This window comes from Hemitrygon akajei, chromosome 4, assembly GCF_048418815.1.
Source record: "Hemitrygon akajei chromosome 4, sHemAka1.3, whole genome shotgun sequence".
Taxonomy (NCBI): Eukaryota; Metazoa; Chordata; class Chondrichthyes; order Myliobatiformes; family Dasyatidae; genus Hemitrygon; species Hemitrygon akajei.
The window spans coordinates 67,768,262-67,795,697 of NC_133127.1; the positions used below are offsets into that span (position 1 = coordinate 67,768,262).

At 40.9% G+C, this 27,436-nt stretch overlaps 1 protein-coding gene across 12 annotated transcripts in view; it reads left to right on the forward strand.

Moving 5' to 3' along the window:
• gab1 (GRB2-associated binding protein 1) overlaps positions 1-27,436 on the forward strand; it is a 204,082-nt gene that overhangs the window by 154,915 nt on the left and 21,731 nt on the right. For 10 of the 12 annotated variants that reach the window (XM_073042776.1, XM_073042773.1, XM_073042774.1 and 7 more), the window contains exons 4-7: positions 14,116-14,202; positions 17,980-18,587; positions 21,520-21,602; positions 23,271-23,574. In XM_073042776.1, the coding sequence (XP_072898877.1) occupies positions 14,116-14,202; positions 17,980-18,587; positions 21,520-21,602; positions 23,271-23,574 (1,082 nt within the window). The remainder of the gene's footprint in view (positions 1-14,115; positions 14,203-17,979; positions 18,588-21,519; positions 21,603-23,270; positions 23,575-27,436) is intronic. The other 2 variants (XM_073042778.1, XM_073042781.1) reach the window with 1 other exon arrangement.

Below are 27,436 nucleotides of genomic sequence, written 5' to 3' on the forward strand. Positions count from 1 at the left end.
GAATACTTCGTTCTTTATTTTAGTGATGTGTGCACTTATGACATGATAGCATATGCCATTCATGTACTTTTGCATATAACCTGTAATGAATTATTTAAATGAAGAATGCTTATTTCAGCAATATTTGTATAAAATTACTGAAATATTAAGTACATTACACTCCTCCCTGCTTAGCTATAAACTCCAGCTCAACAGAGAATGCATCTCAACTCAAATTTGTAACATACTGCTCTCCTGTCAGCATAGTAAATCTTAAAATGTCCCATTCAGGTCTAAACATTTAGCTGCTGTGGAGGATTTCTTACTCTAAAGGGATAACGTCTTTCCTGACGAGGGGTTATTCTGCTTGACAGCTGAGTCCTCCTCTGCGGGGATTGTAGGAGTTGACTCTGGGGCTGCAGGAAGCGATTCTATCAGCTCTGGATATCTTTCTTCTCAAACAATTTATCCATATATGTCATCTCCAAACTACAGCAGTTGCAAACTTCACTGTGTGGGAGAGTGGTCCAGTTCTGTCCTTAATCTTTTCAAACACCCACTTTTGATCACTGTGTAGTCCCTCACCAGGACTGCTTGTACAAGAGTGAAATATCAAGCTTCCTTGTTTGAGAAGCCCTCAGTTTGTCTCAGCTGTTTGCCCTGGATGCTCCTTCTGAGATTGGGTTTGAGAAGATCCAGGAACAGCACAGCAGGTGAGTTGTTGGTCAAGGAGTTTGCTGCATTGCAAAATGGAAGAAGGAAATTGACAAGCTTCTGATTCAGTGTCAGTGCAGTGTGTTCTGCTGACATTGGTCACTGTGCGTTCTTTAGACTCCAGATAGACTGCAATGCTCAGTCCCACTTAAGGCAACCCCGCTCAAGGGCATGTTCATCCCAATGCTGGTGAAAATAGGGAAACTAGAATTTCTGCTGCACATTCCAGCCATTTTGAGTGGCCAAGTTGACATGAGACAGTCTGGGTTTTTTCTGGTTTTCTCTGCCACACTAAAGAAACTTTCAATTTGCATTAGGGAGAATACATCAAGAGGAGTGTCTTCTTTTGTAAATGTTTCATGTATCTCCATTTCCAAGGGTAAACGGAACAATCCATCACCATTTCCATGGTTAGTTGTCCTCTTGAATTCGATCTTGTAATTGTGTCCTCCAAGAACTGGAGACATCTTTCCATTTATGTTGCTGCTGTTAGTGGAACACCCTTCTGTGGACTGAAGATGGACACAAGTGGTTGATGACCAGTAATGAGGGTAAACCCTCTCCAATATAAATACTGGTCACAATGTTTTACACCCAAACCAGAATCAAGGTCTCTCTGTCAATCGGTGTATAATTTTTCTCTGCAACTGTAACAGAAGATGATGCAAAGGCTATGGGATGTTCACTTCCATCGTCCATAACGTGATATGACAGCATCTATACCATAAGGCAAGTTGTCACTAACAAACTTCACTAAACAATGTGAATCATAATATGTGAGTACAGTGTTTGACGTCACCATTTCCTTTGTCTTTTGGAAAGCCACCTCACTCTGCTTTGTCCATTGCCATTTCTTCCCGATCTGTAGTGGAGTTCCAGGGCTGGAGCACAGCAGCCAGGATTGGCAAGAACTTGTTATACTGTAGTAATTGACAAATTCTAAACAAGACTGCAACTGTAACACGTCCTTTGGCCTTGGACCATCCACCATGGCGTGAATTTTTTCAGCACACTCGCGTATTACTTGTGTGTCAGTAGTGTTACCACAGTGCTTGGTTTAAGGAATTCACATTTGTTGCATCATGCTCTGAACCCATAATATTCTAATCTTTTTAACGCTGTTTTGAGTTTTTGGAGATGTTCTTTCTCATCCTGACCAGTAACAATGGTGTCATCCAGGTAACACTGAGTGCCTGGGCAGCCTTGCATCACCTGGTCCGTAGCATTCTGCCGGAGTGTAAGTGCAAAAATATGCCTATTAGTGATAAAGACCTTTGTGAGTGTTCATGCTGAGAAACACTTGGGATTCTTTTTCCATCTCCATCTGTACATAGGCCTCAGCTGAGTCCACTTTGTAGAAGAGATTCCCTCCAGAAAGGTTTGCAAAGATATCCTCTATTCTGGGAAGAGGGTATTGATCTGCTTTCAGTACTGATCCTGACAGATCCATTCTTCGTCCATGGGCTCCACTCTACCTTGGAAAGAATTCCCTCAACCTCTCTGCAATCTAGCTCACTGGCTACTTTATCATGGATAGCATGAGGGACCAGATGGGCTTTGTAAAACTTGGCTGTGGCTTTTTCGTTTAACACGATTTTAGGCTTGATATGTTTGAGTTTTCCCGTGCCATCCTTGAAGATAGCTGTGGCATCATCCAGTGCCTTAATTCACTTTCAGTTGACTCTTTTGTTCAGTTGGATGTGGCATTCAAATGGTGGATGAATCTACAATCAAGTTGCATTTGTCTCAGCCACTCACATCCCTACAATGCTGGCCCTCCTGTTTTCACCACATACAAGCTCACTGTGGCTTCTCTGTTGTTGTATTTCACTGTCATGAATGATTTTCCCACCAGAGTTATCTTTTAACCAGTATGTTCTTAGTTGGATTCAAACTCATCTTGTGGAATGTCCAATTCCATCTTAATTAATTTACCGTTCACTTCTGGTGTAAGCCATATTGCTTGTCTGTTGTTTTCACATTGTAAATCTAAAGGCTATATCATCCTGTGTGACTCTTATCAAGATTTTTCATCAACAGCGTGCAGATTAGTGTTCTTTTTGAAGCTCCACCTGGACTACTTTGTGTTTTTTTTCTTCTTCCCTGTGCAGTCCATTTATTTTGGTCTGTCCAATATGTTCTTTGTACGCGTCCTATTTCGTTGCATTTTCTGCGAGTTTCACCTTTAAACCTGCATTGTATGTGAGCCCCAACCACAATGGTAACACAGTTTGTTTGGCCCGATCGTTTCCTATTTAGACATTGCAATTTTGTTCACATTCACTTTCATTCCTGACTGCAACTCAAATTTCAACGGCTCTTTTAAATATAAGTTGTGTTTCAGTTAGGAGCCGTTTTTGGTTGCTTGTAGGATTCCACAAATTAAATGGTATTTAATTCATCACTAATTAATTAATTAGTGCATCATCAATATCTTCAATTCAGCCACATATGCTGAAATGAATTCCACTCCCTTTTGATTCTCCTTATGAAACCTAAAGCGTTGTGCAATCAACAATAGTTTCAGTTCTAGCTGTTCCTGCTTTACTTACAAAATATTAGCAAATCTCATTTCAGCTGGTTTGGTAGGAGCAGCTTAACTTCTGAGCAAAGTGTATGCTCTTCCTCCAATCACACTCAGTAACACTGTCACTCATTTTGCATTGGCTATTTTATTTGCTTGAAAATACTGTTCAATTCACTCTATGCATGCAGTCGGTCCTCCTTATCTGCGAGGGATTGGTTCCAGGACCCCTCACGGATACCAAAAAATGTGGATGCTCAAGTCCTGTATTTAACCTGTCTCAGTGCGGTGGACTTTAGGACCCAGTGAAACTCTGAATTTGCAGCATTTCTGTTCATGAAAACGATCACGATTGAAAATAAAGTGGAAGTAATAAAGCAATCGGAAAGAGGTGAAATGTCATTGGTCATTGGAAAAGCGTTAGGCAATAGTCGGTCAACATTTGGAACAATTTTAAAGGATAAATTGAGAAAGGCCCTGCCCCGATGAAAGCTACAATTATTTCTGAGCAACGCAGTGGTTTAATTATTGAAATACATACATTTCTTAAGTGTTTTATATGCATAGAAAGGTAAAATATATACTATATACTAAGACAAACGTTTGACACTAAATAATACCAGATGTACCTGTTCTGACCTACTTAGTAAGAGAACTTTAGGTTTTTTTCCGATCCCAATCCAGAATAAGCTACGCACATCCTCCCGTATACTCGTGGATAAGGAGGACCGACTGTATTCCAGTTATGTGTTGTGTAATCAAACGTGTCTATCTTTCCAATGTAGCCAGCTATTTCTGCTTTTTAAAAAATGTATTACTGTTATCACCTATTACTCACTGTTTATGAACATGTAAATTTCATCTGCTTTCTGACCATCTCTGGCCCTCTTCCAAAGAGACACATGCTTTTTTATTAACTTAATCATTTATCTCCTCTTACGGTGAAAGTGTGCTGCTCTTTTTTTTTAAAAAACTTGAACGTCTCTCTGCACTTCAACATGTAGGCATCATTGCAGGTACATTTTAACATACTTCCCTGCCACTTATATTTTGTAACTCCAAAACAAAAAACTAATTGAAAGTAATAAACACGGAGCCGGGAATAATGTGTCTACTTGATTAATTACTTCAGTGAAGCAGGCACTAATGACACGGAGACGTGATGACGCCTGCCATTCACGTACTTTTACATATAACCTGTAATGGATTATTTAAGCAAAGAAAGAATGCTTAATAAAACTGTGTATTTACAATATTACTCAATTACTACAGAAGTATTAAATATGCAACAGTATTGACACCCCACCCCCTGGTGGCTGAAAACAGGCAATACCTCAGTTTAAGGCCTAGACCTCACTGCGATGGAGGCCATTCAGCTCCCACCCCCACCGCTACTAACAAATCAGTGAGTCGGACCTGCATCGTTGCACATTAACAAGGTGGAACAGGGTCTTGCGATCACAAGGAAAGTGACCAGGATGATCGCTCGCTGTTAGACTGCACACCTTCTTTGCTCACTGCATCTCCAATGCAGGCAGCAGCTCAATCTGCACCAAGTCCAGCTCCCTCGGTTTCTCTGCCAACAAGCAACTTGCTGATGAGGTGGACCTCCAGTATTTTAAGTTTTTTGATGTCCAGCAGGGTCTGACAATCGCAAAAAAATACATTTAAAAAGACTGTAAAACCTTGGCTGGCTCTGTAGAAGCTGCAGTGTCGGAGAGTGCCACCATCTTACCAGAAGTAGTACATATTTACACATCTTAGAAATGTAAAATAAAAAGAAAATGCTGGAAGCTTTCAGCAAACCACGTAGCTCTGTTGGAAGAGAAATGATGTTAACATTTCAGTTAATCACGATGGCAGGCTATGCTTCCTGCTGAACAGACCCATTATAATGTCATTTAGCAATCCAGCTCCAGTGGAGGTACAGCTGGACTGCTGAGTGGCGATGGGTCCCTGGATGAATGATACTCTGGCCTTTCCCGAATCCTTGCCCCTGTCTGGGACTCCTGGAGTGTGATTTGGTGTAGGAGTGAATTGCCCATATTATTTGGCCAAAATACCAACCAGCAACTGACCCCCATTTTTTTTAATGTCTACTGCTATCTGCTGGTGATTGGCATGGAAACCTTGATAAATTTCTCAATTAGGACCTTCACTGGTAAGTATAAAGTCAGTCCAAATAAGGTCAGAGTCAAGATACAGCACATGGGAAAATCTCTGTCACTGAATTTTAAGAAAGGAAGTGATGCCTGGAGGCAGTTAACGACAGCTCTTGTGACACTCTTGATATGCTAATGATTGTTAAGGGATATGGGGTGTGGTATTTAGTTAGCTTGCTGTATTTAGTTAGAAGTATGATAGGCTCACCAGTGTTTTGATTTTTGCAGCCTCAGTTACCAGACGAGCAGCAGACAAGCCCTGGGTCAAATGATTTAGCCCAATAATTGCAACTAATGCTGGTTAAATAAATGGAGAGCAAAATGAACATTCGCACACATTGGGAGTTGAGACAGAAGAGTAAAATTTGGAGGAGGAGTGTGGGAGAGAGACTCAGAAGTGAAGTAGTGAGAGCAGTCCTTCAGTCCTTGAGCAGAGCGTGGCAGCTGCTTCAAATAAATAATAAAGAAGACAGTCGAGGTCATTTAGGTCAGGGTGGAGTGAATCAGCACTTGACAGACAGCACATGGAGAGCAAGTTAAGCATAGGGAGATATGAAAGTTTGGGCTGAACGACATGAGGCAGCTAGGATGAGTATATGTGCTTTTACAAACTCTCCAGTGAAGTACGGAGAGTAAAAACATGTTTAAAAATTTAGTTGCTGTCACGGTTTTGCATCGCTAACTAAGTCTGAATATTGCAAGTGTCCATCTCTGGGGCTCATTTTGAAAATATTTTTTGAAATATGAGAGAAAGGAAATTTTACCCACAAATAATAGCTTGATCGTTACTCTAGGAAAATTTATTGGGCATATAATTTTGAAGTGATGAGATTAACATCTTTGTTTAAAAATAGAACAGGAAGTATTGATTAATTAGCAATATTATTCTAAGAGAGTATATGTCCTAGTTGTAGCTAGGGTCACATGCAGATAATCTGAAATGGAATTATAAGAAGTGTTCGGTGAAGTGAAGAATACCCTGAATGCTTTTGAAACCGGGAGATAAATAGCATACTGTAGGTGCAGTGGGTGGAGAACGGCACAGGAATGTTGGAACACATTTATTCTTCCTCTTGTACCTTTAATAAGTATTTTGCTGGCAATTTAATGTTTTGAATTGACTTTAAAAAAGTCAAACACCTTACTGATCATCAGCCAATTTATTAATGTGAGGTTTCTAATTACAGCAGTAAGATAAATAACTAATTAATCTGTGACTCATAGCTTTGATGAGCTGAAAATCCCAGGGCGATAAATATTGCTCTTGTTCTCTTGCGAGTGTGGAGAATACCTATGGTTGAACAGACAAGCAATGGTCTTGTGAAAGGCTCCCAGTAAATCAGTGATCTTTCTTTGCAGCACTGATGCACATTGAAGATATGGAGCTGGGCTGCCGCTGGGCAATGGCCGGTGCCCCTCCCTGGTTGGGCTTTGCATAAAGTGGCAGTAAAAGATGGAGGGTGGCAGCTGTTCGACCCTCGAGCAACAGCCTGCCTCACTTCATTTCAGTGTGATGGAAGGAAGTTATGAAAGGAATGAAATCAACATTGAAATTAATTAGGCAAAACACTGACGTGTCAGTGAAAGTTGGCAAGATATGTTTAAGGACAAGTTGAAGTGCCTGAAGAAATTTATTTGTAAAGATGCAAATTGTTATCCTACCACCAGTCACATCTTCCCCTCCCAACCCTTTCCTGCTTCTTCTAAGGACCATTATATCTGTGTCCCTGATTTGCTCATCTCTTCCCCTCCACTGCACCTCCTCCCTCACCACCATCCAGATACCTGAGCAGCACCCAGGTGAGGCAGAGACTCGTAGGCACCTCCTTTAACTTCATCGGTTGCATTCGGTGCTTTGAATGTGGCCTCATGTACATCAGTGTGACCAGCTAAACTAAACAATGTCCGTCTAAGGCCAAGGTGCAAAGCACAGTACGAACAGTCGCACACAGCGCATATAGTTAACGATAGCACATAGAGTCCCAAAGTAATGTCAGCACAGGTCCCTGACTGGCGTGGCCTGAAGACTGATGGTGCATGGGTGTTGCAGTCGGGCTTGAAAGCTATCACCTCTTGTAAAGTAACATCAAGCAATGTCGGTGACAACAGAGCTTTGATTCCAGATGAGCTCAATGCCTTCTATGCTCACTTTGGCCGTCAGAACACAGAGGAGCCACCACGATCTCAGATCCTGTGATTTCCGTCTCTGAGGGCAACATGCAAGCATCCTTCAGGAGGGTAAACCTACAAAGAGCATCCGACCCAGACAGGGTACCTGGCCAAGTACAAAATACCTGCTCAGAGCAACTGGCTGGAGTGTTCACTGAGACCTTTAACCTCTCGCTTCGGGAATCTGAGTTACCAGCCTGCTTCGAGCAGGCCTCACTTGTGTACCTGTGCCTAAGAAGTAAGTGGTACCTTGCCCAATGACTACCATCCAGTAGCACTTACATTCACAGTAATGAAGCACTTTGAGAGGTTGGTGATGAAATGTATCAACTCCTTCCTGGCAGCAACTTGGATATACTTCAATGTGCCTACCAGAGCACCAGGTCCACAGCAGATGGGTCTTTACTCAACCCTGGAACATCTTGACAGCAAAGGTACATATATCAGGATGTTCTTATTAACTACAAGTTGCCATTTAATACTATCATCCCCTCAAAGCTTATCAGTGAGCTTCAAGACCTTGGCCTCAATATCTCCTAGTGCAACTGGATCCTCAGTTTCCTCACTTGCAGACCCCAGCCATTTCAGGTTGGCAACAACATTTCCTCCACAGTTTCCATCGGCATGGGTTCACCACAAGGCTGTGAGCTTAGCTCCCTGCTCTACTCACATTACACTAATGACTCTGTGGCTAAGCACCGCACCAAAGCCATGTTCAAGTTTGCTGATGACACCACTATCGAAGGTGAATCAAACAAAGGTGGTGGTGATTCAGCATCTTGAGGGAAACTGAAAATCTGGCTGAGTGTTGCCACGACAACAGCCTCTTACTCAATGTCAGCAAGACCAAGGAGCTGATTATTGACTTTGGGAGGAGGTCTGTGAGCCAGCCTTCATCAGAAGTGAAGAGGGTCAGCAACTTTAAATCCCTCAGTGTTATAATTTCAGAGGACATGTCCTGGGCCCAGCACATCAGAACAATTAGGAAGAAAGCAGGGCAGTGCCTCTACTTCCTTAGCAATTTGTGAAGATTCAGCATGTCATTTAAAATGTTGACAAATTTTTATAGATTCTACAGATTTGTGGTGGAGTATATATTGACTGGCTGCATCAAAGCCTGGTATGGAAACATCAATGCCTTTGAACAGAAAATCCCACAAGTTGTAGTGGACATGGCCCAATCCATCATGGGTAAAGCCCTCCTAACCATTGAGCACATCTACAAGAAGCGCTGTCACAGAAAAGCAGCGTCCATCATCAGGGACCCCCACCACCCAGGTCATGCTCTCTTTTCACTGCTGTCATCAGGAAGAAGGTACAAGAGCATCAGGTCTTGCACCATCAGGTTCAGGAACAGTTACTACCTCTCAACTGTTGAACCAAAGGGGATAACTTCACTCAACTTCACCTGCCTCATCATTGAAATGTTACCACAACCTATGAACTCACTTTCAAGAACTCTTCATCTCATGTTCTCAATATTTATTGCTATCAGTATTTCTTTCTTTTTGTATCTGCACAATTTCTTGTCTTTTACACACTGGTTGATTGCCCAGTTGGTGCAGTCTTTCATTGATTTTATTATGGTTATTATTCTATTATGGGTTTATTGAAAATGCAAGAAAATCAACCTGAAGGTTGTAACTGGTGACATTTATGTACTTTGATAATTTATTTTGAATTCTGTCCTGGAGCCACGTTTCTGCAAGAACAAGCATGCAGTAGTTCCTCATCTCATGTTGGGTCAGCAAGAGATGGAGACAGTCCAGCTTGTCTCACACTGCCAGCCACAGACAGAGGCAAATCAGCTTGTCTTCCTGGAGAGCAGCAACACAAGAGCCAGCCTGCAGGGGCCAACCCCCCAACCCAACACAGATTCCATTCTGCCCGTTCGCCTCTTCTCCCCACACCACCTCCAAGGCGAGGGTTGGGGCAAGAGCTGACAAGCAATAGATGGATACCGGTGAAGAGGAGTGTTCAGATCCTATGTACCAATCATCTCGTTCGCCTGTATCCACCCTGTGTCCCACCAGCAGCTTGTTCCTTTTGGTTCCAGATTCTAACATCTACAGTTGCTTGTGTCTCTTATGTACGTAGGATTATTTGCTGTGGAATCTTGTTTTTACACAGGTTTTAAGCTTTTACTTTGGAATTGCCTTCTGATGGGTTATATTATCTTTTGAGACACAAGAAAACAAAATATTGGAGCATAAATAAGCCATTTAACCCTGCTCTGTGAGTCCACTGTATGCTTCAATTACAATACCAATTTTGGTGTCATGGTTTTTTTTCTGGTGAACTCTTGGATAAAAAAACTTCAGAATTACACTGAAATCCTCAGAATCAATACCTTTCATGATAATTACCGTATACTGCTTTATTTTGAATCATTTACTGCTTAATGCTTGGAACTAATGTTTCAAAAGTTAATTTAGCAATCCATCTTTATTGAGTTCGCACACAAATTTCAGCACGTGATGGAGCAATTTGGTTTAAAACTACTAAATCAACCAAAATTACCAATATCAAAAGTATTACATTTATCATCTCCAGATTTTTTCCCTGAATGTGCTAATCTTCTATTTCAACACAGCCTGAAATTTCCACGGTGGGGAGGGAGAGGAAATTCTTCTTGTGTAACTGCAAGTAATTTCTTCCTTTATAATAAATTCAGGACCCCTGCACAAGCTGTCTTAAACAAATCTTATATTTCCATAGACGTGCAAAAAAGCTGGATGAACTCAGCAGGTTGCGCAGCATCCATTGAAAGAACCAGTCAACGTTTCGGGTCGAGATCTTTCGTCAGGACTAAAGAAGGAAGGGGCAAGGGCCCTATAAAGAAGGTGGGGGGAGGGTGGAAAATCAATCAGAGGAAAGATCAAGGGGTGGAGGAGGGGAAGCGGGGAGGGGATAGGCCGGAGAGGTGAAGAAGGAATCTAAGGGGAAAGCACTATGGGTAGTAGAAGAAGGCAGAGAGTCATGAGATGTGATAGGCAGCTAGAAGAGGAGACGGAGTGAAGGTGGGATGGGGGAAGGGAGAGGGAGGGAATTACCGGAAGTTGGAGAATTCGTTGTTCATACCAAGGGGCTGGAGACTACCCAGACGGTATATGAGATGTTGTTCCTCCAACCGAAGCCTGGCCTCATCATGGCAGTAGAGGAGGCCATGTATGGACATATCCGAATGGGAATGTGAAGGAGAGTTGAAGTGAGTGGCAACCGGGAGATCCTGTCTGTTGAGGCGAACGGAGTGTAGGTGCTCGACGAAGATAATTCACGCCTCTTACATTTCCATGCTCTTCCAAACCACAATCCAACTTTAAACTGATCAGGAGGTGCGGAGTGAGCAATGTTTTCCCTAGAGTTTCCCAGCTGTTAATGGTGGGGGTGTCTGCCATTAATTATGCACTGAGTTAAACCTAGTTCAGTAAACATAGAAACATAGAAAACCTACAGCACAATACAGGCCCTTTAGCTCACAAAGTTGTGCCGAACGTGTCCCTACCTTAGAAATTACTAGATTTCCCCATAGCTTTCTATTTTTCTAAGCTCCATGTACCTATCCAAAAGTCTCTTTAAAGACCCTATCGTATCTGCTTCCACCACCGCTGCCGGCAGCCCATTCCACGCACTGGCCACTCTCTGAGTAAGAAACTTACCCCAACATCCCTTCTGTACCTATTCACCAGCACCTTAAACCTGTGTCCTCTCGTGGCAAGCATTTCAGCCCTGGGAAAAAGCCTCTGACTATCCCAGATAATCAATGCCTCTCATCATCTTATACACCTCTATCAGGTCACCTCTCATCCTCCATCGCTCCAAGGAGAAAAGGCCGAGTTCACTCAACCTGTTTTCATAAGGCATGCTCCCCAATCCAGGCAATGTCCTTGTAAATCTCCTCTGCACCCTTTCTATGGCTTCCACATCCTTCCTGTAGTGAGGCGACCAGAACTGAGCACAGTACTCCAAGTGGGGTCTGACCAGAGTCCTATATAGCTGCAACATTACCTCTCGGCTCCTAAATTCAATTCCACAGTTGATGAAGGCCAATACACCGTATGCCTTCTGTAAGCACTGTGTCAACCTGCGCAGCTGCTTTGAGTATCCTATTGACTCGGACCCCAAGATCCCTCTGATCCTCCACACTGCCAAGAGTCTTACATTAATACTATATTCTGCCATCATATTTGAGCTAAAGCTGTTACTTTTACTTCAGTATGGAGGAGGTAGACCGGTTTAGTTCACATTATTTTGGATTAATTTGATAAATGTAAATGTTTAGTTATTTATATTTTAATAATGTAATTATGTTTAATTTTAATAGCTTTTGCATGTAAAAGTGGCTTAGAAACTTCGAAAGTTGTTTGACAGCTGATGCAGCTGGGGTGGGTGAGAGGAATGGCAAAGTGTTGAACTGGGATTTATAACTGGATGGCCCTATGATGCACAGGACCTTGCAAGTGAGTTTGGAGCTAGTATGGTTTACTTATTGTAGTAAGGGATACAGTGTAGAATAGGCCCTTCCAGCCTTGTTGCCCAGCAGGCCGCGATTTAACCCTAGCCTGACCACAGGACAATATACAATGACTGGTACGCCTTTTGACAGCGGTCGGAAACTGGAGGACCTGGACAAAACCCATGAGCTCCGATGGGAGAGCATGCAAACTTCTTTCAGGTGACATCCAAATTGACATCTGAAATCCGACTCCCCGAGCTGGAATAGCTTCACTCTAACCACTACGTTTCTGTGGTTGAAGAGATTCTTGCCAGGAGATGAACTCAAGGCAAGATTAAGTTCAGCAACTCCAAAACAAAAAACGGAAGGCCTCATCTCTGTAGCCATTGCTCAGGTATCATAAAATGAGGCCCCATCTCTGAACTGTCCTCATGGTCTTTGATAGCTCCTCATTTTTTCAATATGTTACTGATCAAGAAAAGTGGAAAAACATAACCATTTTTAAAGAATGTATGAATTAAATAAATTGAAATGCATTTAAATTGAAAACTCTTAGTAAGAATTTAGGAAAATTCTGGCTTTTTAAATGAAGATGGGTGATTCCATTCAATCCATGGAGCCTTTTGTTTCATCTTAAGTTATTGAACAACCTCTGGACTCAGTGATGAATCCAGGAGCAAAGCAAAAGGTCAGTAGTTGGACAATGTGATGGGAAACTAGGGATTCCTTTGATAATTGAGCTGCCATGACCTATAAGCCCAATATTTCATGCTGATTGTTTGATTTGATTTTTAAATATTACATGTTAAATTCTGCCTAAATTATCAAACAAACATAATGCTTTTTGTAGCAAATGTCACCATTTAATAATCCACTATAATCAGCAGCATTAGAGATATTGTTTATATTAACTGCAAAGTTTGAACTTAACAGGGACATTTTCAATCTTCTCAATGTGTCATTTTTCATGTATTTTGGGGGAAATGATATAATGAAGTCCTATGCTAAGTATGTATTGTATGCTTCATGAACCCCCAAGTTGTGTGGCACTTCCAATTTAAGAACAACTTGCCTCCTATTTTGTTGTACCAGGGAAATGATCTTACAAAATGTAATAAAATCAAAATAATTTGTACCAAATAGTTTGTCAGACTATTTTTGTCACAAGGCAAATCATAGCATTTCCACTGCGACTTTTATCCACTTTCAGGAATCTCCTTGCCCTATTTGTACCATAATCAAGATTGATAATTTCACTTTTTGTTCTTTTTTTTTGGCTAAAGTTGAAGTTTTACTGTGGCTCCATATCTACTTCGACACCAGTTGAAGCTGCTGCACAGTATGTTACCGCAGGTTCCTTACGGGTACATCTCAGTGGGCTTTCTATAAAACGATACTCAGTAAATCCCCCATGGATCATCTCATTTTATCAAAGATCAAATTGGGAAGATAGAGATGCTGTAGAATTCACATCAGTATGCTGGTTTACTTTCCACTTGTTCTTTTCAACATCTCTGTACCTATCATGGCGTTTCAAATCTAAACTTGCGGCATTGAAGACTGAACTATTTTGAGGCCAGAAGCTTTCTTGTAAATTATTACATTTTGTTGCAAAAAAAATTAATTCTAAATGTTTCCACAATAAAAATGAGAGAATAGCATTTCCAGAACGATTTGATTTCTAAGTGTATCTTTGCTTTTTTTACCCATTTAAAAAAGAACTTTAAACCTTGCAAATGTTTGACCTTTACATTTTATTAGGCATCTATACTTGAAGGGAAATGGTAGTAAAGATTACCTACTGATACATAGCCAATACTTAACCAAGTTAACAGTACGTATGATCATTTGAAACCAGCCATTCTTATCTTTGTGCTTAAGTTGATATATGTCACTGAACTATATAGAAAATTGATGCCAATTGTAATGATATGAAAATATTGCAGATTGCCTGGATTTTGAAATGCACTACTGCACTTCAATAGAAGATCGCACTTCCATGCAGGCAAATGTTTCTTTGTGTTTAATTGAGTTTTTATGACACTCAGCTCTATAATCTTGCCAAGCTTCTGTCATGTTGTCATCTTCCATTTGCTTTGTTTGTGAATTAGTCATGCATCATCATTTGCCACTGAAGAGGGGGACGAGTATCTTTTGCTGGAAGATTTTGAGAGCAAAAAGCAACCATTTCACATTCAGTGAGTTTCAATGTGCCATTGGTGGATTTATAATGAAAACATGGGCTCTTCTGCATTTCTTAGTAATACAGAGTTGATTTGTGTGACAGAATTGGTTTGGCTTTCCATTCTGCAAATAGCACTGTTGCCACTGCTTGAGTCTAATCATTACGTATCAGCTTCCAACTAACTCTGTGAAGCTTCAATAATAGAATTTATGGGAGGTGGCAAGTGGTGGGCTTCTTGCTTGGTGAATCCTGAATCATTACTGTAGTTTGCATGATGGTACTTGTTTCTTAATCAAATGCTCTCCAATGCAGACCCTTGGACAATTTTCATGTGCTCCTTTCAATTGTATTTGTTAAACTCAATTGCATTCTGCATTGATCCTGATTTGAATATTTTAGTTGGTAAGCATGGCAAAATTAAATGTAAAGTGTGTCTTAATGTTGCATCTTGATTGAGGTGATGCTCTACGATGAGCTATTAAGTGGATTAACTTTTGACAAAACTCCTTATGCACCCTTTATCATAGTTAATCACAGTTGGAAATTCATATAAATAATGTATCTGAAAAGCATTCATAATGTGCACCCAGAGGGAGAGAAGACCTTCACCAGAGAACAAATCAGTGAAAATTCAAAAGAAATAGGTCCTGAAAGACTGGAAGTTAGAGGTGAAAGTGGTGCATTGTGTTGTGAATATTAAAATACATTTGAAAATGGATTTGTTCAAGAACTGCTGCTTATGAAGTGAAAGGCTCTTAAATGACATAACTCAATAACAATACCAGTGTCTATCTATTGTATATATTTATGCTGTTGTTAGTAACTTGATCTTGCTATGCCAACATTGCTAACACATTATCCATTCGATTTAAGGGATCTTGTTTTTCATGCGACTTCAGTTATATGCTTCATCATGAAGATTGTGTACCAAATGTTGCAGAACTTTTAGATTCACCACCAATTCCTTTTGGAATGGATTGAAATGCGAGCAAAGCAACACTACAGAATTTGAAATTTTTTAAAAATGCTAACAAAAAATACAGCATCGGGCTGAGGGGAACACGGTTGGAATGTCATCGAATTAGTCATTAACTTGTCTCTTTCAATTCCACAGATTTTGACTGACGTGTGTCTTTAGTCTAAAATGAAAATTACTGTATAGTTTGGCTTGTGTGCGTATATATTCTAGAGATAGAGTTGTAAGGAATTATAGAATTTTTTATTACTTGTGTTTTAAAAATTATTATTTACCATCTTATAAATTTCAGTTAAGCAGATAAATTTTAATTATATGACCTTAAATGACTACTGTTGAACTTGTGAAAGTAGAGCTGTGAAGGCCCAGGAGACTATCGTGTTACAAGATTAACACCTTTTAATTCTTCATGACTGATTTGACATGTTTTAATTACCAAACAAAAAGAATTACTTCTCAAGAATTACTTATAGCAAAGTATAAAAACCAATGCAAGAAGGTATTGACTTCTTGTGTACACTGGAATAATCTCCTTGGGTTCAGATGCTCTGCATTATTGCTTTAAGAATGTGTTGTAGTGAGATGAATGTATCCGAACTAATGATTCCGTTAGCCATGGTGTTCAACTTGAAGAACTAATTGAAGTTTATTGGGGGGAAAATGTGCAAAAGAGCCTTGTTTTTTATTTCTGAAGCTATATAACTTATATTGGTAGTAATATTATGATTATCTGGTTACATTTTCAATCATAAAATGGAGCTGCATATTCTAATTCCTGAGTTTCAGGTAATCTTACAGTGCAGCGGTTGATTGGACTGAAGCAAAATTTGTTTTGCGACAGTGTGGGAAATCTGAAGTGTAGGTGATAGTAGCAGTTGACACGACTGCAGACACTAGAAGCGCATAGGAAACAATCTGCTGGAGGAACTCATCAGGTCAAGCGGCACTTGGCGGGGGGGGGGAGGGGGGGTGGAATGCAAGTTCTGATGCAGGCTTTTGACCCAAAATATCAACAATTCATTTTCTCCATCTGCTCAACGTGCTTAGTAAGTCCAGCAGATGGTTGATTGTGGCCGCAGACTGTAACATTGTCCAGTGTAATTGGATTTAACCAGTAGTGTGTTTTATTTTAACACCCTAGCAGCTCTTTCTAAGACTTATATTCTATAGGAAGTTACTGTTGTTGGAGTAGCATTTACACTGAGATAATGTGTTTATCATCAAAGTAGATGAGAAGTTTAATTTTTGTTAGCGTTGCCTTTACTATAAAAACACGCAGAATGTTATGGAGTTATGCAGAGCATTCCACAACTTTGAAACCTTGATTGAGAAGAAGTTTTGTGCTCTACACAGTACCAGATTATATGAAGTAGAGCTTATTTGCTGTTTGCTCCAAAACTTATCCCTGCATCCTTCTCTGCTTTAAATGTTTAAAACATTTTCTCCAAAAAGGTGCAATAATTTCTGACTAGTCCTTACAAGATATAGTTCTCAATTTAAGATAAAGTAGCAGAAAGAAACTAACTCCTTTTTATTCATAGTGACCACTTTAACTTCTCAATTTCCTCCCATAATGGATTTTTAAATCATATTTGCTCTAAAAATGCTAAGCAATTTTAAAAATTGTAAATCTCCATTGAATACTAGCTCCAACATAGACAGTTCCAGTGTAAATCTTCCCAGAGTCTTATTTCATGTTTTTATTGACTTAATTTCAAATTAAGTTGGTATATCTGTTGTGTTGAATTTATTATCGATTTATCTCTATAATTAAATTTCTCTTTCCAGTGCTGCTTACTTGCTACTCCTTGTGAAATAGAGCAGCTTTAAAGCTTTGTTCTGGAGAGAAAGATCATGTAAAATGGAATTCTTGGAGTGCTAAATTTTATATTTTTGCCTCTTTTGAAAGCACAAGAAAATACAGAAAAGTAAAATGGTGCATTGTCTGAAGAGTTTGTAAACTTAAAGCACTTGGCAACTATGTCTGTTTTAGTACATTTAATCAAGAAAAGAGGAAAACTGATGATCAAACTAAAATCACAGATTAAAACTGATCAGAGCCTTGCTTAAACAAGTTTAAAGTTGGTGTTAAAGAAGCAAGATAGGGTGAATATTTAAAGGAAGGTAAGCTTGAATTCAGGGTCAAAGACGCCCCTGACATGGTGCAAAGGAGGTCAGAGTCTGAGAGATCAGATAATCATCGTAGTGAAGGAGATGGGGAAGTTAAACCAATGGGCCTTTAGCACCTGAATGAGAACTTTAAATTTGAGACATGATTGAATATAGATTGGCAAAGATTGGGGTAATGGTTGAGAACAGATAGGGAGAAGTAGTAGAGTTTTAGATAAGCTGAGGTTTTGAAGGTTAGAGTGCCTATCTGGTTTTCCCCAGGTTGTAAATTCCTTAGAAGTCAAAATGTAAAATTTCCTACCTGCATGTCTACTTTTCCACAAATTTACTTTCTTTGGTGTGCTCGGCTCGGTGAAGTGATTATTCAGGGCACTTGCAGCAGCCCCACCTTTTCTTTAGTGGTTGATTAAATCAGTAGATGAGCTCAGCTCTGGCCACAGAAAGCCTGGCCTCCAGCATCATTCTCTTGTCATGATCTGAACTAATTGTTGAAGTCCAGCTGTGAGTTCGAATCCAAAGGCTGTGACTCTGTCTCCAAGAAGAGTTGGGGTTGCTAAGTTGCCTGCCTGAAACTGGTTTCCACTAATGATGAGCTGTTGATTTGTACTGCTCACCGATGGCATCTTCCCAAAGGCACAGGTGTGGGCAAACTGTTACTGAATTTTGTTCTGATCTGTTTTCTAGGTTACATACAGATTCGTCGACCAAGTGCACATCATCAGAAACTGATTGCAATGACAATGTACCTACACACAAACCCCCAGCGCCTCCCGCACCTAAACAGGCAATGAATGGCTTCTTCTCACAACCAAGTTTTTATGATTCTCCCCCACCCAGAATCACGTCAAAGTCTACAGATTCAAGTCTTTACAACCTGCCAAGGAGTTACTCTCCAGACATGATTACTGGAACTTGTTCACTGTCTACTGCTGATAGTGACAGTGATTTGTACGTATTTAATACTCCTTCACGGATATCTGGTGTAGAGAATCAGATGAAGCAGATGTCTGTTTGTTACGACATTCCTCCAACTCCTGGGGGCTCATATCAGATTCCACGACTGCCAGCTGAGGGGACCCTGAGTCAGAGCTGCTCAAAGTTGGAACCTATACCAGACGTTCCTCCACCTCGTCCACCAAAACCTTCTGTATCTCATGACCGCTCCCCGGTGGACACCTACTGTGTACCTCGATCATCCTCGGAGGCTGATACCAATTACAGTGTTCCCACGTCTGGCAAAACTCTTCGAAGCAATACCATTGGCACTGTGGAAGGTCACTGGCTGAGAAAAGGTCGGTTCTGTGAATTACGTAAATGGCCATTCTTCCTCTGTTGAATCAGGCCCCAGTAGATCATTCATCTGATTGATCTGAGATATTCAGTCCTGGCTGTATTTGTTGGTAGGTTATTCCAGTTAGCCCTGCTGGTTTGAGGTTAGTGAAAGGAAAAGTGAGTCTTTTGCCCAGATCAATATGCAGTGATCTGCCAAGAAAATATAGATGTATATTAAGTATGTTCAAGATTGAACTTGATGTTATTCCATTCATTACTTAACCTTCATGGTTAAGTAATCTAACAGCCTTCTCTCCTGAGGTGTATCGATTAATAAGTAGCCATTTTGAAAGATTTTGCTTGGCTAATGCTTTCAGTTGTGGAGGAGAAGAAAGACGGTTTTGAGGAAAGAATGTCTGAAATGTGAAGTGACGAAAGAATAAGGAATAAAGTTAATAGGTAGGAAGTTCGTACAAGTTTCTGCAAGTCTGGGGAAATGACTCTGGAATATGACGAGGAACTTTACTATTCAGATGCATCTGGGAACCTGTAAACTCAAATACCTTTCAGATTAGCATGTTAATAGTTCGATTAGCAGACTTGAAGGTACATTACAAAAATGTTTTAAATTCCTCGCGGTGTTTCTTTGATAAATTTGGCCCCAGCTAATTTTGTTTTCAAGAATTACGCAAGATTGTGCTGTCTGCTTCAGTGGAGAGCAAGCACCATCTTGCTGCTAGTGTAAGGGTAGTATAGGGTGCATGCCCAAGAGCTCTGGGCAAGACTGAGTTTTGGAGAGGTATAACCAGCTGAGTCATTTGCTGCTCGAATCGCACAGATGTCCTGATTCATTGTTGCCGCTAGTAATTTCATTTCTGAATGAATGGTGACTGCTGTCTCTAATTTAAATAAATGTGTAGGTCAGCATTCAAGTTCTGCTTTCTGTTTGGGGAAAGAAGACTAGTATTGTCAGGATGTACCTGTAGCGCCTGATAAAAACAGGTGCTTAATAAGTGAAGGTGTGACTGAGGTAGAGCTCCAACGCTGGGTAGCTGTGAACAGTTATTTATTTGTTTCACATTTGTAGTCATCAGTTTCTGCATGATCTTGCTATCATTTAAATTAGCTCAGAACATCAACCTACATCAGTGTAAACCTTTGGTAATCAGCAACATTTGAAAAATAGCCAAATTTATGTATGCAGTGATCTCTGACATTATGAGTCTGTGTGCAGTTAATCTGTGGCTAATGTAGAAAATATTATTTTTGTGGAAATGATCTTCATTACCATTTTATTTTACAGGTTGAAACATAGAATAGTACAGCATAATGCAGGCAATTCAGCCTATGATGTTGTGCCAACCTTTTAATCTACTCCAACATTAATCTAACCCTTCACTCCCACAAAGCCATCCATTTTTCTTTCATCTATATGCCTATCTAAGAGTCTCTTAAATGTCCCTAATGTATCTACCTCTACCCTCTGCAGCGCATTCCACACACTTATCAGTCTGTGTTTCTAAAAGAAAGCCACCTCTGATATCTTTCCTGTACTTCACTCCAGTTACCTTAAAATTGGTTGGCATACGTCTGTCTCGAAGGACAGTGGGTAATGATCATCATCACAAGCCTGGGCGGAAGGTACGGAGATCCTGAGATGCCCAGTCGTCAAGATCCCCCTCTCAGCCTCGCCAGTGTAGGCCAAAGAAAAGCTTATGAAGCTTCACTGCAGGAGCTGCCGGAAGGACGTGCAGTAGTATCCAGTCACCTTAGGAGCTCCACTCCGGATTTGCTGTCTGGATTTACTCCTGTAGTCTTTGTCTCTCCCGGGGCTCCACAAGGCAGTGGGACTGTTTACCCATAGCTAGGGATCTGATTCACGAGCACCGGGGGGTGTCCACGCAGCAGTCGGCCTGCGTACTACATGTGCAGAGGCCAGACCTCCTCCCTGTCCTCTGTAAAATTATGCCCTCTCGTATTAGCCACTACAGCCCTGGTAAAAGGCATAGGCTGTCCACTTGATCTGTGCCTCTTGTCATCTTGTACTCCTCTATAAAGTCACCTCTCATCCTCCACTCCAGAGAGAAAAGCCCAAGCTCAACCTTCTATCATGAGACATGCTCTCTAATCCAGGCAACATCCTGGTAAATCTCCTCTGCATCCTCTCTACAGCTTCCACATCCTTCCTATGATGAGGTGACCAGAAGTGAACACAAAACTGTGCATGTGGTGTCACCGGAGTTTTTTTACAGCTGCAACATTACCTCACAGCTCTTGACCACCATGAAGGCCAACACACGATACAGCTTCTTAACCACTCAATCAACCGACATGGTAACTGTGAGGAATCTGTAGACGTAGACCCTAAGATCCCTCTGTTCCTCTGCGCTGCTAAAAATTCTGCCATTAACTTTGTACTCTGTTTTAAATTCCAACCTTTCAAGGTATATCACTTCACACTTCTCCATCTGCCACTTCTCAGCCCAGCTCTGCATCCTGTCAGTGATCCATTATAACCTTCTACACTACCCACGGCACAACCAACCTCCGTGCTAGGGGATCTGCTATTTAACTTGTACTTCAAACTATTATTTACTTATTTAATATAGAGACGCAGCACAGTAACGGGCCCAACGAGCTCATGCCAGCCATTTATACCTTTGTGACTTACGAACCTGTGCTCTTGGGAATGTGGGAGGAAACCAGAGCACCCAGAGGAAACCCATGCGGTCACAAGGAGAGCGTGCAAACTCCTTACAGACAGTGGCAGATTTGAACCTGAATTGCTGGCACTGTGATGGCATTACATTAACAGTTTGTAATCCTTTTTAAATAGTTGTTTTTTCTTCCCCCTATAGTGAAACAGTAAATAGTACGCACTCTGTTGTTGAAGTTCTAGTTTCTCACCTGAAAGAGGACGTTACCACTTCACTTCCTAAACCTCTTTTGCAGACTGTGGCCCTCAAGATAGCTACGATATTCCCCGAAAGTTTTCAAATTCAGTCGATCTTGGGGAAGGCTTTAGTAGTTACCTAGTAAGTATATTTTATCTTTTGTGTAAGAAATTTAAGGCTGTATTTCATATACTCTGTTTATAATCTAACTTCTTGCTAGAGTGGTAATTTTGTTTTCACACACACTGCAGCATACATTGTCGGGGTGGGTGAGGCCACTGCATGTCATTGTGGTATAGTTAAGGTAACTACGAAATATCACCATTCTGTGGTTTATAATGCTTCAGGTTTTCTAAGCAAAGGACGAATGTCCCATGAAGTATTTGAACCAGAGATGCCCAGTAACGAAACCTGTATGAAACAAGTTCCTGTACTAGCATTCCATGATATAGACCATTGACATGTCTTGTCGTGCAGATACCCAATCACAGCAGTCATTGAAGTTATAAAATTAATTAATTAAATTAAATAGCTTGGTCTGAAGCAAATAGATGGTATGTTGTTACTTATCACTGGCTGGCAGGGTACAGATTAGTGATCTTGGTGCAATAATTCTGGCCCAGAAAGCTGTCTTCTGGTTTCAAACTCTACCCCTGGCAGTGGGTTGCTCCTGGCTCGGTGTGGAGAGGCTGTCTGTCGCTCTGCTTTTGGCTGGTATTGTGAGTGCAGTCCATTCTTGGGGATCAGCAGCATTTTCTCCATGGATCCTACAGCCCCTCTCATCACCTTCCTGTGTATCACTGTGAAGCTCTCCCCAGCCCGGAGACTTGGTAACACCTGGGAATACACAAGGAGGGGAGGGCAGGCGATAGCAGCGAGTTCTCAGCACCCACTGTGGTGCAGCTGGTGAAACCACTGCTCTGTACCTAACTGTCCAGTGACAGACTCAGTTCCTGGAAGGGCCTCCCGAGACTAACATCTCTGTAATCATAAGCATGAAACTACTATTTTAATGTAGAGCCCCGTCTAGCTCACATGCCCAGTGTAGCTGTAGTGACTCCAGATTCAATATTGCCCATTAGCTTCCCCGGAAGCAATCCAGTAAGCTACCCACTTCGGCTAGAAGTAAGGGTTGGACTCTCAATTCTGGGCATGCCATCCTGTCTGTAAGATAGAACTGCACACAGAATGTTTTGCTAAATTTGATTGCCATTTCATTATAATCTGAACATTGATTATTCACAAGAAAGCACAAGGGCTGTGTGATGATGCATGTGTTTATTTTTAATTGGGGTAAATTTCAATTTCTCATGACCCACTGGTTGTCATTCAGTCAGACTATCAGTCGACTTTCCAAAGGAAGTTTGGGGCCTTGAACGGACACGATACAGACTAAGCATCCATTGCTTAACGTGGCTGCAGCGTATGTTGTGTAAGGAAGGGAGGAAACTTGTTGAGGATTTTCTGGCAGACCTCCGACTTACACAATCCAGATGGATGATGGCAGCAGATGCCCCGTGTAAATGACTGCCTAATACGTTTTGATAATGCGTTTCAAAGAACAGCTATTTTGGTCAGGGTATGACTCTGTTTGACTTCAAATCGTGCAGTGGGTTCTTTTAAACCCCCATCGATCTGACAACACAGAACGTCCTCACTATTACACAAGGCCTACACTGGGAGCTTGAGAATGCTTTCTGATTCAGACGTTACGATTACCTACAACTAAGACATAGTGATACTAAGGTGAATATTGTTCTGCTTTAAATGATCTTCTAAAATGGATAAACTTTTTTTTTCTATTTTAAGCAAAAGAAGGGTATGATGCCACTAGCAAGTTTGGGGAATGAAGAGGCTGACCAGAACTATGTGCCCATGGATGCTAGTTCCCCACCACGCCTGCAATCAGCTAGCCACACAGAGCCAGTCCAGGACACTAATTATGTTGCCATGACGCCTAGTACTTTTGATTTCCCAGCATTGGGGATGCAGGTCCCACCTCCGGCACACATGGGTTTCAGGGTAAGCCCCAAAACACCTCCCAGGAGACCGGTGCCTAACGCTGACTGTCAACCACCACCAGTGGACAGAAATCTTAAACCTGACAGGAAAGGTAAGATTAGATCAGCTGCTTTGATTTGATTCAGTTTGCTTATTCTTGTTTAAACCCAACTATTTTAAAAATACACCTAACAATCATTAACTTTTAGTGTACAATATTCTTTGATAGATCACAATAAAATGTAAATTCCCACAACTTCAAATTTTGACATTTTTGATTCTCTTATTGAAAACTTATAAGGTGATAGAATTTGAAACTTTAGTTTTACAGCGCACTTTGGGAAGGAAATTTTAAATGAATTAAAATGGCTAACAATTGCTTATGATAGAAATGAGATTCAAAACATTTTCATACACTTTATAATCAATATTAGAACTAGGTTCAATAGTAAACAATTTGGGTATCAGTTTGAAATTTAATATAAATGAAAATAAGCTATCATTAGTAAAATGGTATCTGTAATCACCACTGCATTTGTGCGTGATGGTAGCCTGGCTGAACTACCTAGAAAATCATGATGTAGATATCTTTTCTGTTACAAAGCCACCTGCCTTTTGTGCTTGATAACCATCAATTTGTGTAGCAGTTTCCCTTCACAATATGCTCTCAGATGTTTATGTTTATTTACTGATGTTTTTGATTTTCAGGGATTTATTTTCATCAGTGGTTTTGAAATACTGAAATTCAGGCATATATGATGCTCAGGTTGCTGCCCATGCAAAATTAGCCTGGGCAACTTGGAGGATTTGAGCATGGTATCATGTTTATTGCACTAATTCACCTTAATTTCTGTTTGATTAATGAACTAGTTGCATCAACAACAGTTTTAAAATGAGATGCTAAAGTGTTATGTTTGTGTTTAGAAGGTTATTATACCTGATGCTTGCTTGTTTTATTTTAATATGAATTTGGTACGCTCTCGTACCTGGGCACTGAGTACACACGCCTGGCCAAATGCTTTTATTGTGTAGATAGAGCTGCTGGTGGAGGATGCTGCTAGCTACGTTCATACTTAAGCACCAATTTGCACTTGCCATAGGGTTAACTGTAACAAAATTTACATCAAGGTATCAAAATATCTTTTCACCTTTTTGTTAAAGAAGAGAATCAAAGTTTTCTGTGTTACTGTTGTCACTAGGTTCGTTTAAGTGTCTTTGCTGTTCACAGCAGGGTAGGGAAGAAATTGATCTTTCCCTTCATAACAGTTCAGTACCACAAGTCTGAACTCAGTTCCTGATCACGATCTTTGTAGACAGCTTAAAATGCTCTTGGAACACACATTGTGATTGGAAAGATAAATCATATAATTATACTACTAGGCTTTTTCATAAGTGGACATAGTATCAAGATTACTGGCTTGCCTTTTATTAAGATCCCAGTGACAACAATATGCACGTCAGACTTTGAAGAATAAGACCTGAGTAGTTTTCTCACAACCCACTAGTCCTTTGCTTCCATGCAATCAATGTTCCAGGTCTTAACAACACATATAGTACCTGGTGTTGAGATGACACAATGCTGGTCATTACAGGGAAGAAGGACTTGCATTTATATAAGGTCTTTCAAGTATTGGGTCATCTTGGAGAGCTCGGAGATACATTTGAAAGAGGCTGCTTTACTTCAGACAGCAAGATACTTGCACACAGGAAGCTCCCGAGGGCAGAAATAGGTTAATAAGAATTTCAGTTCCACTGACTTTTAAGGAATATATTTGGTCCGGAGTGCTGTTTACTCCCCTACTCTTCAAAATAGCTTCTTAGGAATATGTTCATCTACCTGAGAAAGCAGGCAGAACCTCTGTTAAAGGCACATCCGAATTACCTTGGGAGTGGTATTTTTAGCAAGATTTTAGAACTTCAGCCTAGCTTTTTGTACTTGAATCTCAAGTGAAATTTGATCTCAACTCTTACTTAGAATGCTGAAAATAGAGCCATTCCTTACCACCATTGTTGGAGAGATGATTCACACCAATAGAATTTGAAGATTCCAACCCAGTTTCTTGGTCATGGTCTGAAAATATAGCTTCAATGCACAGCTGAGCTTATCTCATTGTCAGTATACCCCAAAGTCATTTTAAGGATAACTTTAAGCTATTTCAGGATTTGTTTCCCTGATATTTCCAACATCAGGTGAACTTTCATAAGGCATTTCTAAATAGAATTGTTTTGCTTCATTATGTACTTTGAGTGTTGATCCCTGATCTTTATTTGATATAAAGGAAACTAGCACTTTTACATGGCTTGAAACCTGTCAGATTGCATTATTGATGTAATTGCCCTTAGTGATTTAAAGATATTGTTCAACTGGATTAGAGTTCAGAAATACTGCTTTGGAAATTGGTGTTGTTTTGACAGTGGGCTGACAAACTCATCTCCATACAAAGGAGAAGGAAGAAAAGGAAGTGAAACTTTGAGAACTTCACAATTGTATAAATTTTCCTTGAGAAGACATAGTGGGAGAAAATATCTGTTATTTCTTCGGCAGTTTGAACAGGGCACGACTATGCATACACGTGGAGGTCAGCCAGTGAGAACAGCGGGAAGAGTTTAAAAGCAAGACAGATTTACAGAGCGGGCGTCAGAGGTGTGGATGTGGGAGACAGAGTAGGAAGGCTTTGGCTCAACGGGGCTTCAGTGATAAAGGGTTGAGGTCAGGTAGGTTATCTGTTTAAAATAAAGACAGCGAGTATGTGTGTGAGGCCGGTTTTCTGTGCTCGGTGTTAGATGTTGGAAGTCCTAGAGACTCCCAGACGACCCCATCTGCACCAGATGTGTCGAGCTGCAACTCCTTCGAGACCACGTTAGGGAACTGGAGCTGCACCTCGATGACCTTCGTCTGGTCTGAGAGAGTGAGGAGCGATAGAGAGGAGCTATAGGCAGGTAGTCATCCCGGGACCACAGGAGACAGAGAAGTGGGTAACAGTCTGGAGAGGGAAGGATAGGCAGGTGATAGAGAAGGGACGTGCTCAGTCTGGTGGTTTGAGATGTGTCTATTTTAATGCGAGGAGAGTCATGAATAAAGCAGATGAGCTTAGAGCGTGGATCAGCAGTTGGAGCTACGATGTTGTGGCCATTACAGAGACTTGGATGGTGCAGGGGCAGGAATGGCTACTTCAAATGCCAGGCTTTAGATGTTTCAGAAAGGACAGGGAGGGAGGCAAAAGAGGTGGGGGTGTGGCACTATTGATCAGAGATAGTGTAATGGCTGCAGAAAAGGAGGAAGTGATGGAGGGGTTGTCTACGGAGTCTCTGTGGGTGGAAGTTAGGAATAGGAAGGGGTCAGTAACTCTACTGAGTGTTGTTTATAGACCACCCAATAGTAACAGGGGCATCAAGGAGCAGATAGGGAGACAGGTTCTTGAAAGGAGTAATAATAACAGGGTTGTTGTGGGGGAGATTTTAATTTCCCTAATATTGATTGGCATCTCGCTAAAGTGAGGGGTTTAGATGGGGTAGAGTTTGTGAGGTATGTTCAGGAAGGTTTCTTGACACAGTATGTAGATAAGCCTACAAGAGGGGAGGCTGTGCGTGATCTAGTATTGAGAAATAGACCTGGTCAGGTGTCAGGTCTCCCAGTGGGAGAGCATTTTGGAGATAGTGATCACAATTCTATCTTGTTTACAATAGCATTGGAGAGGGATAGGAACAGACAAGTTAGGGAAATGTTTAATTGGAGTAAGGGGAACTATGAGGCTATCAGGCAGGAACTTGAAAGCATAAATTGGAAACAGATGTTCTCAGGGAAACGTACTGAAGAAACGTGGCAAATGTTCAAGGAATATTTGCGTGGGGTTCTGAGTAGGTATGTTCCAATGAGACAGGGAAAGGATGGTAGGGTACAGGAACCTTGGTGTACAAAGGCTGTTGTACATCTAGTCAAGAAGAAAAGCTTACAAAAGGTTCAAAAAAACTAG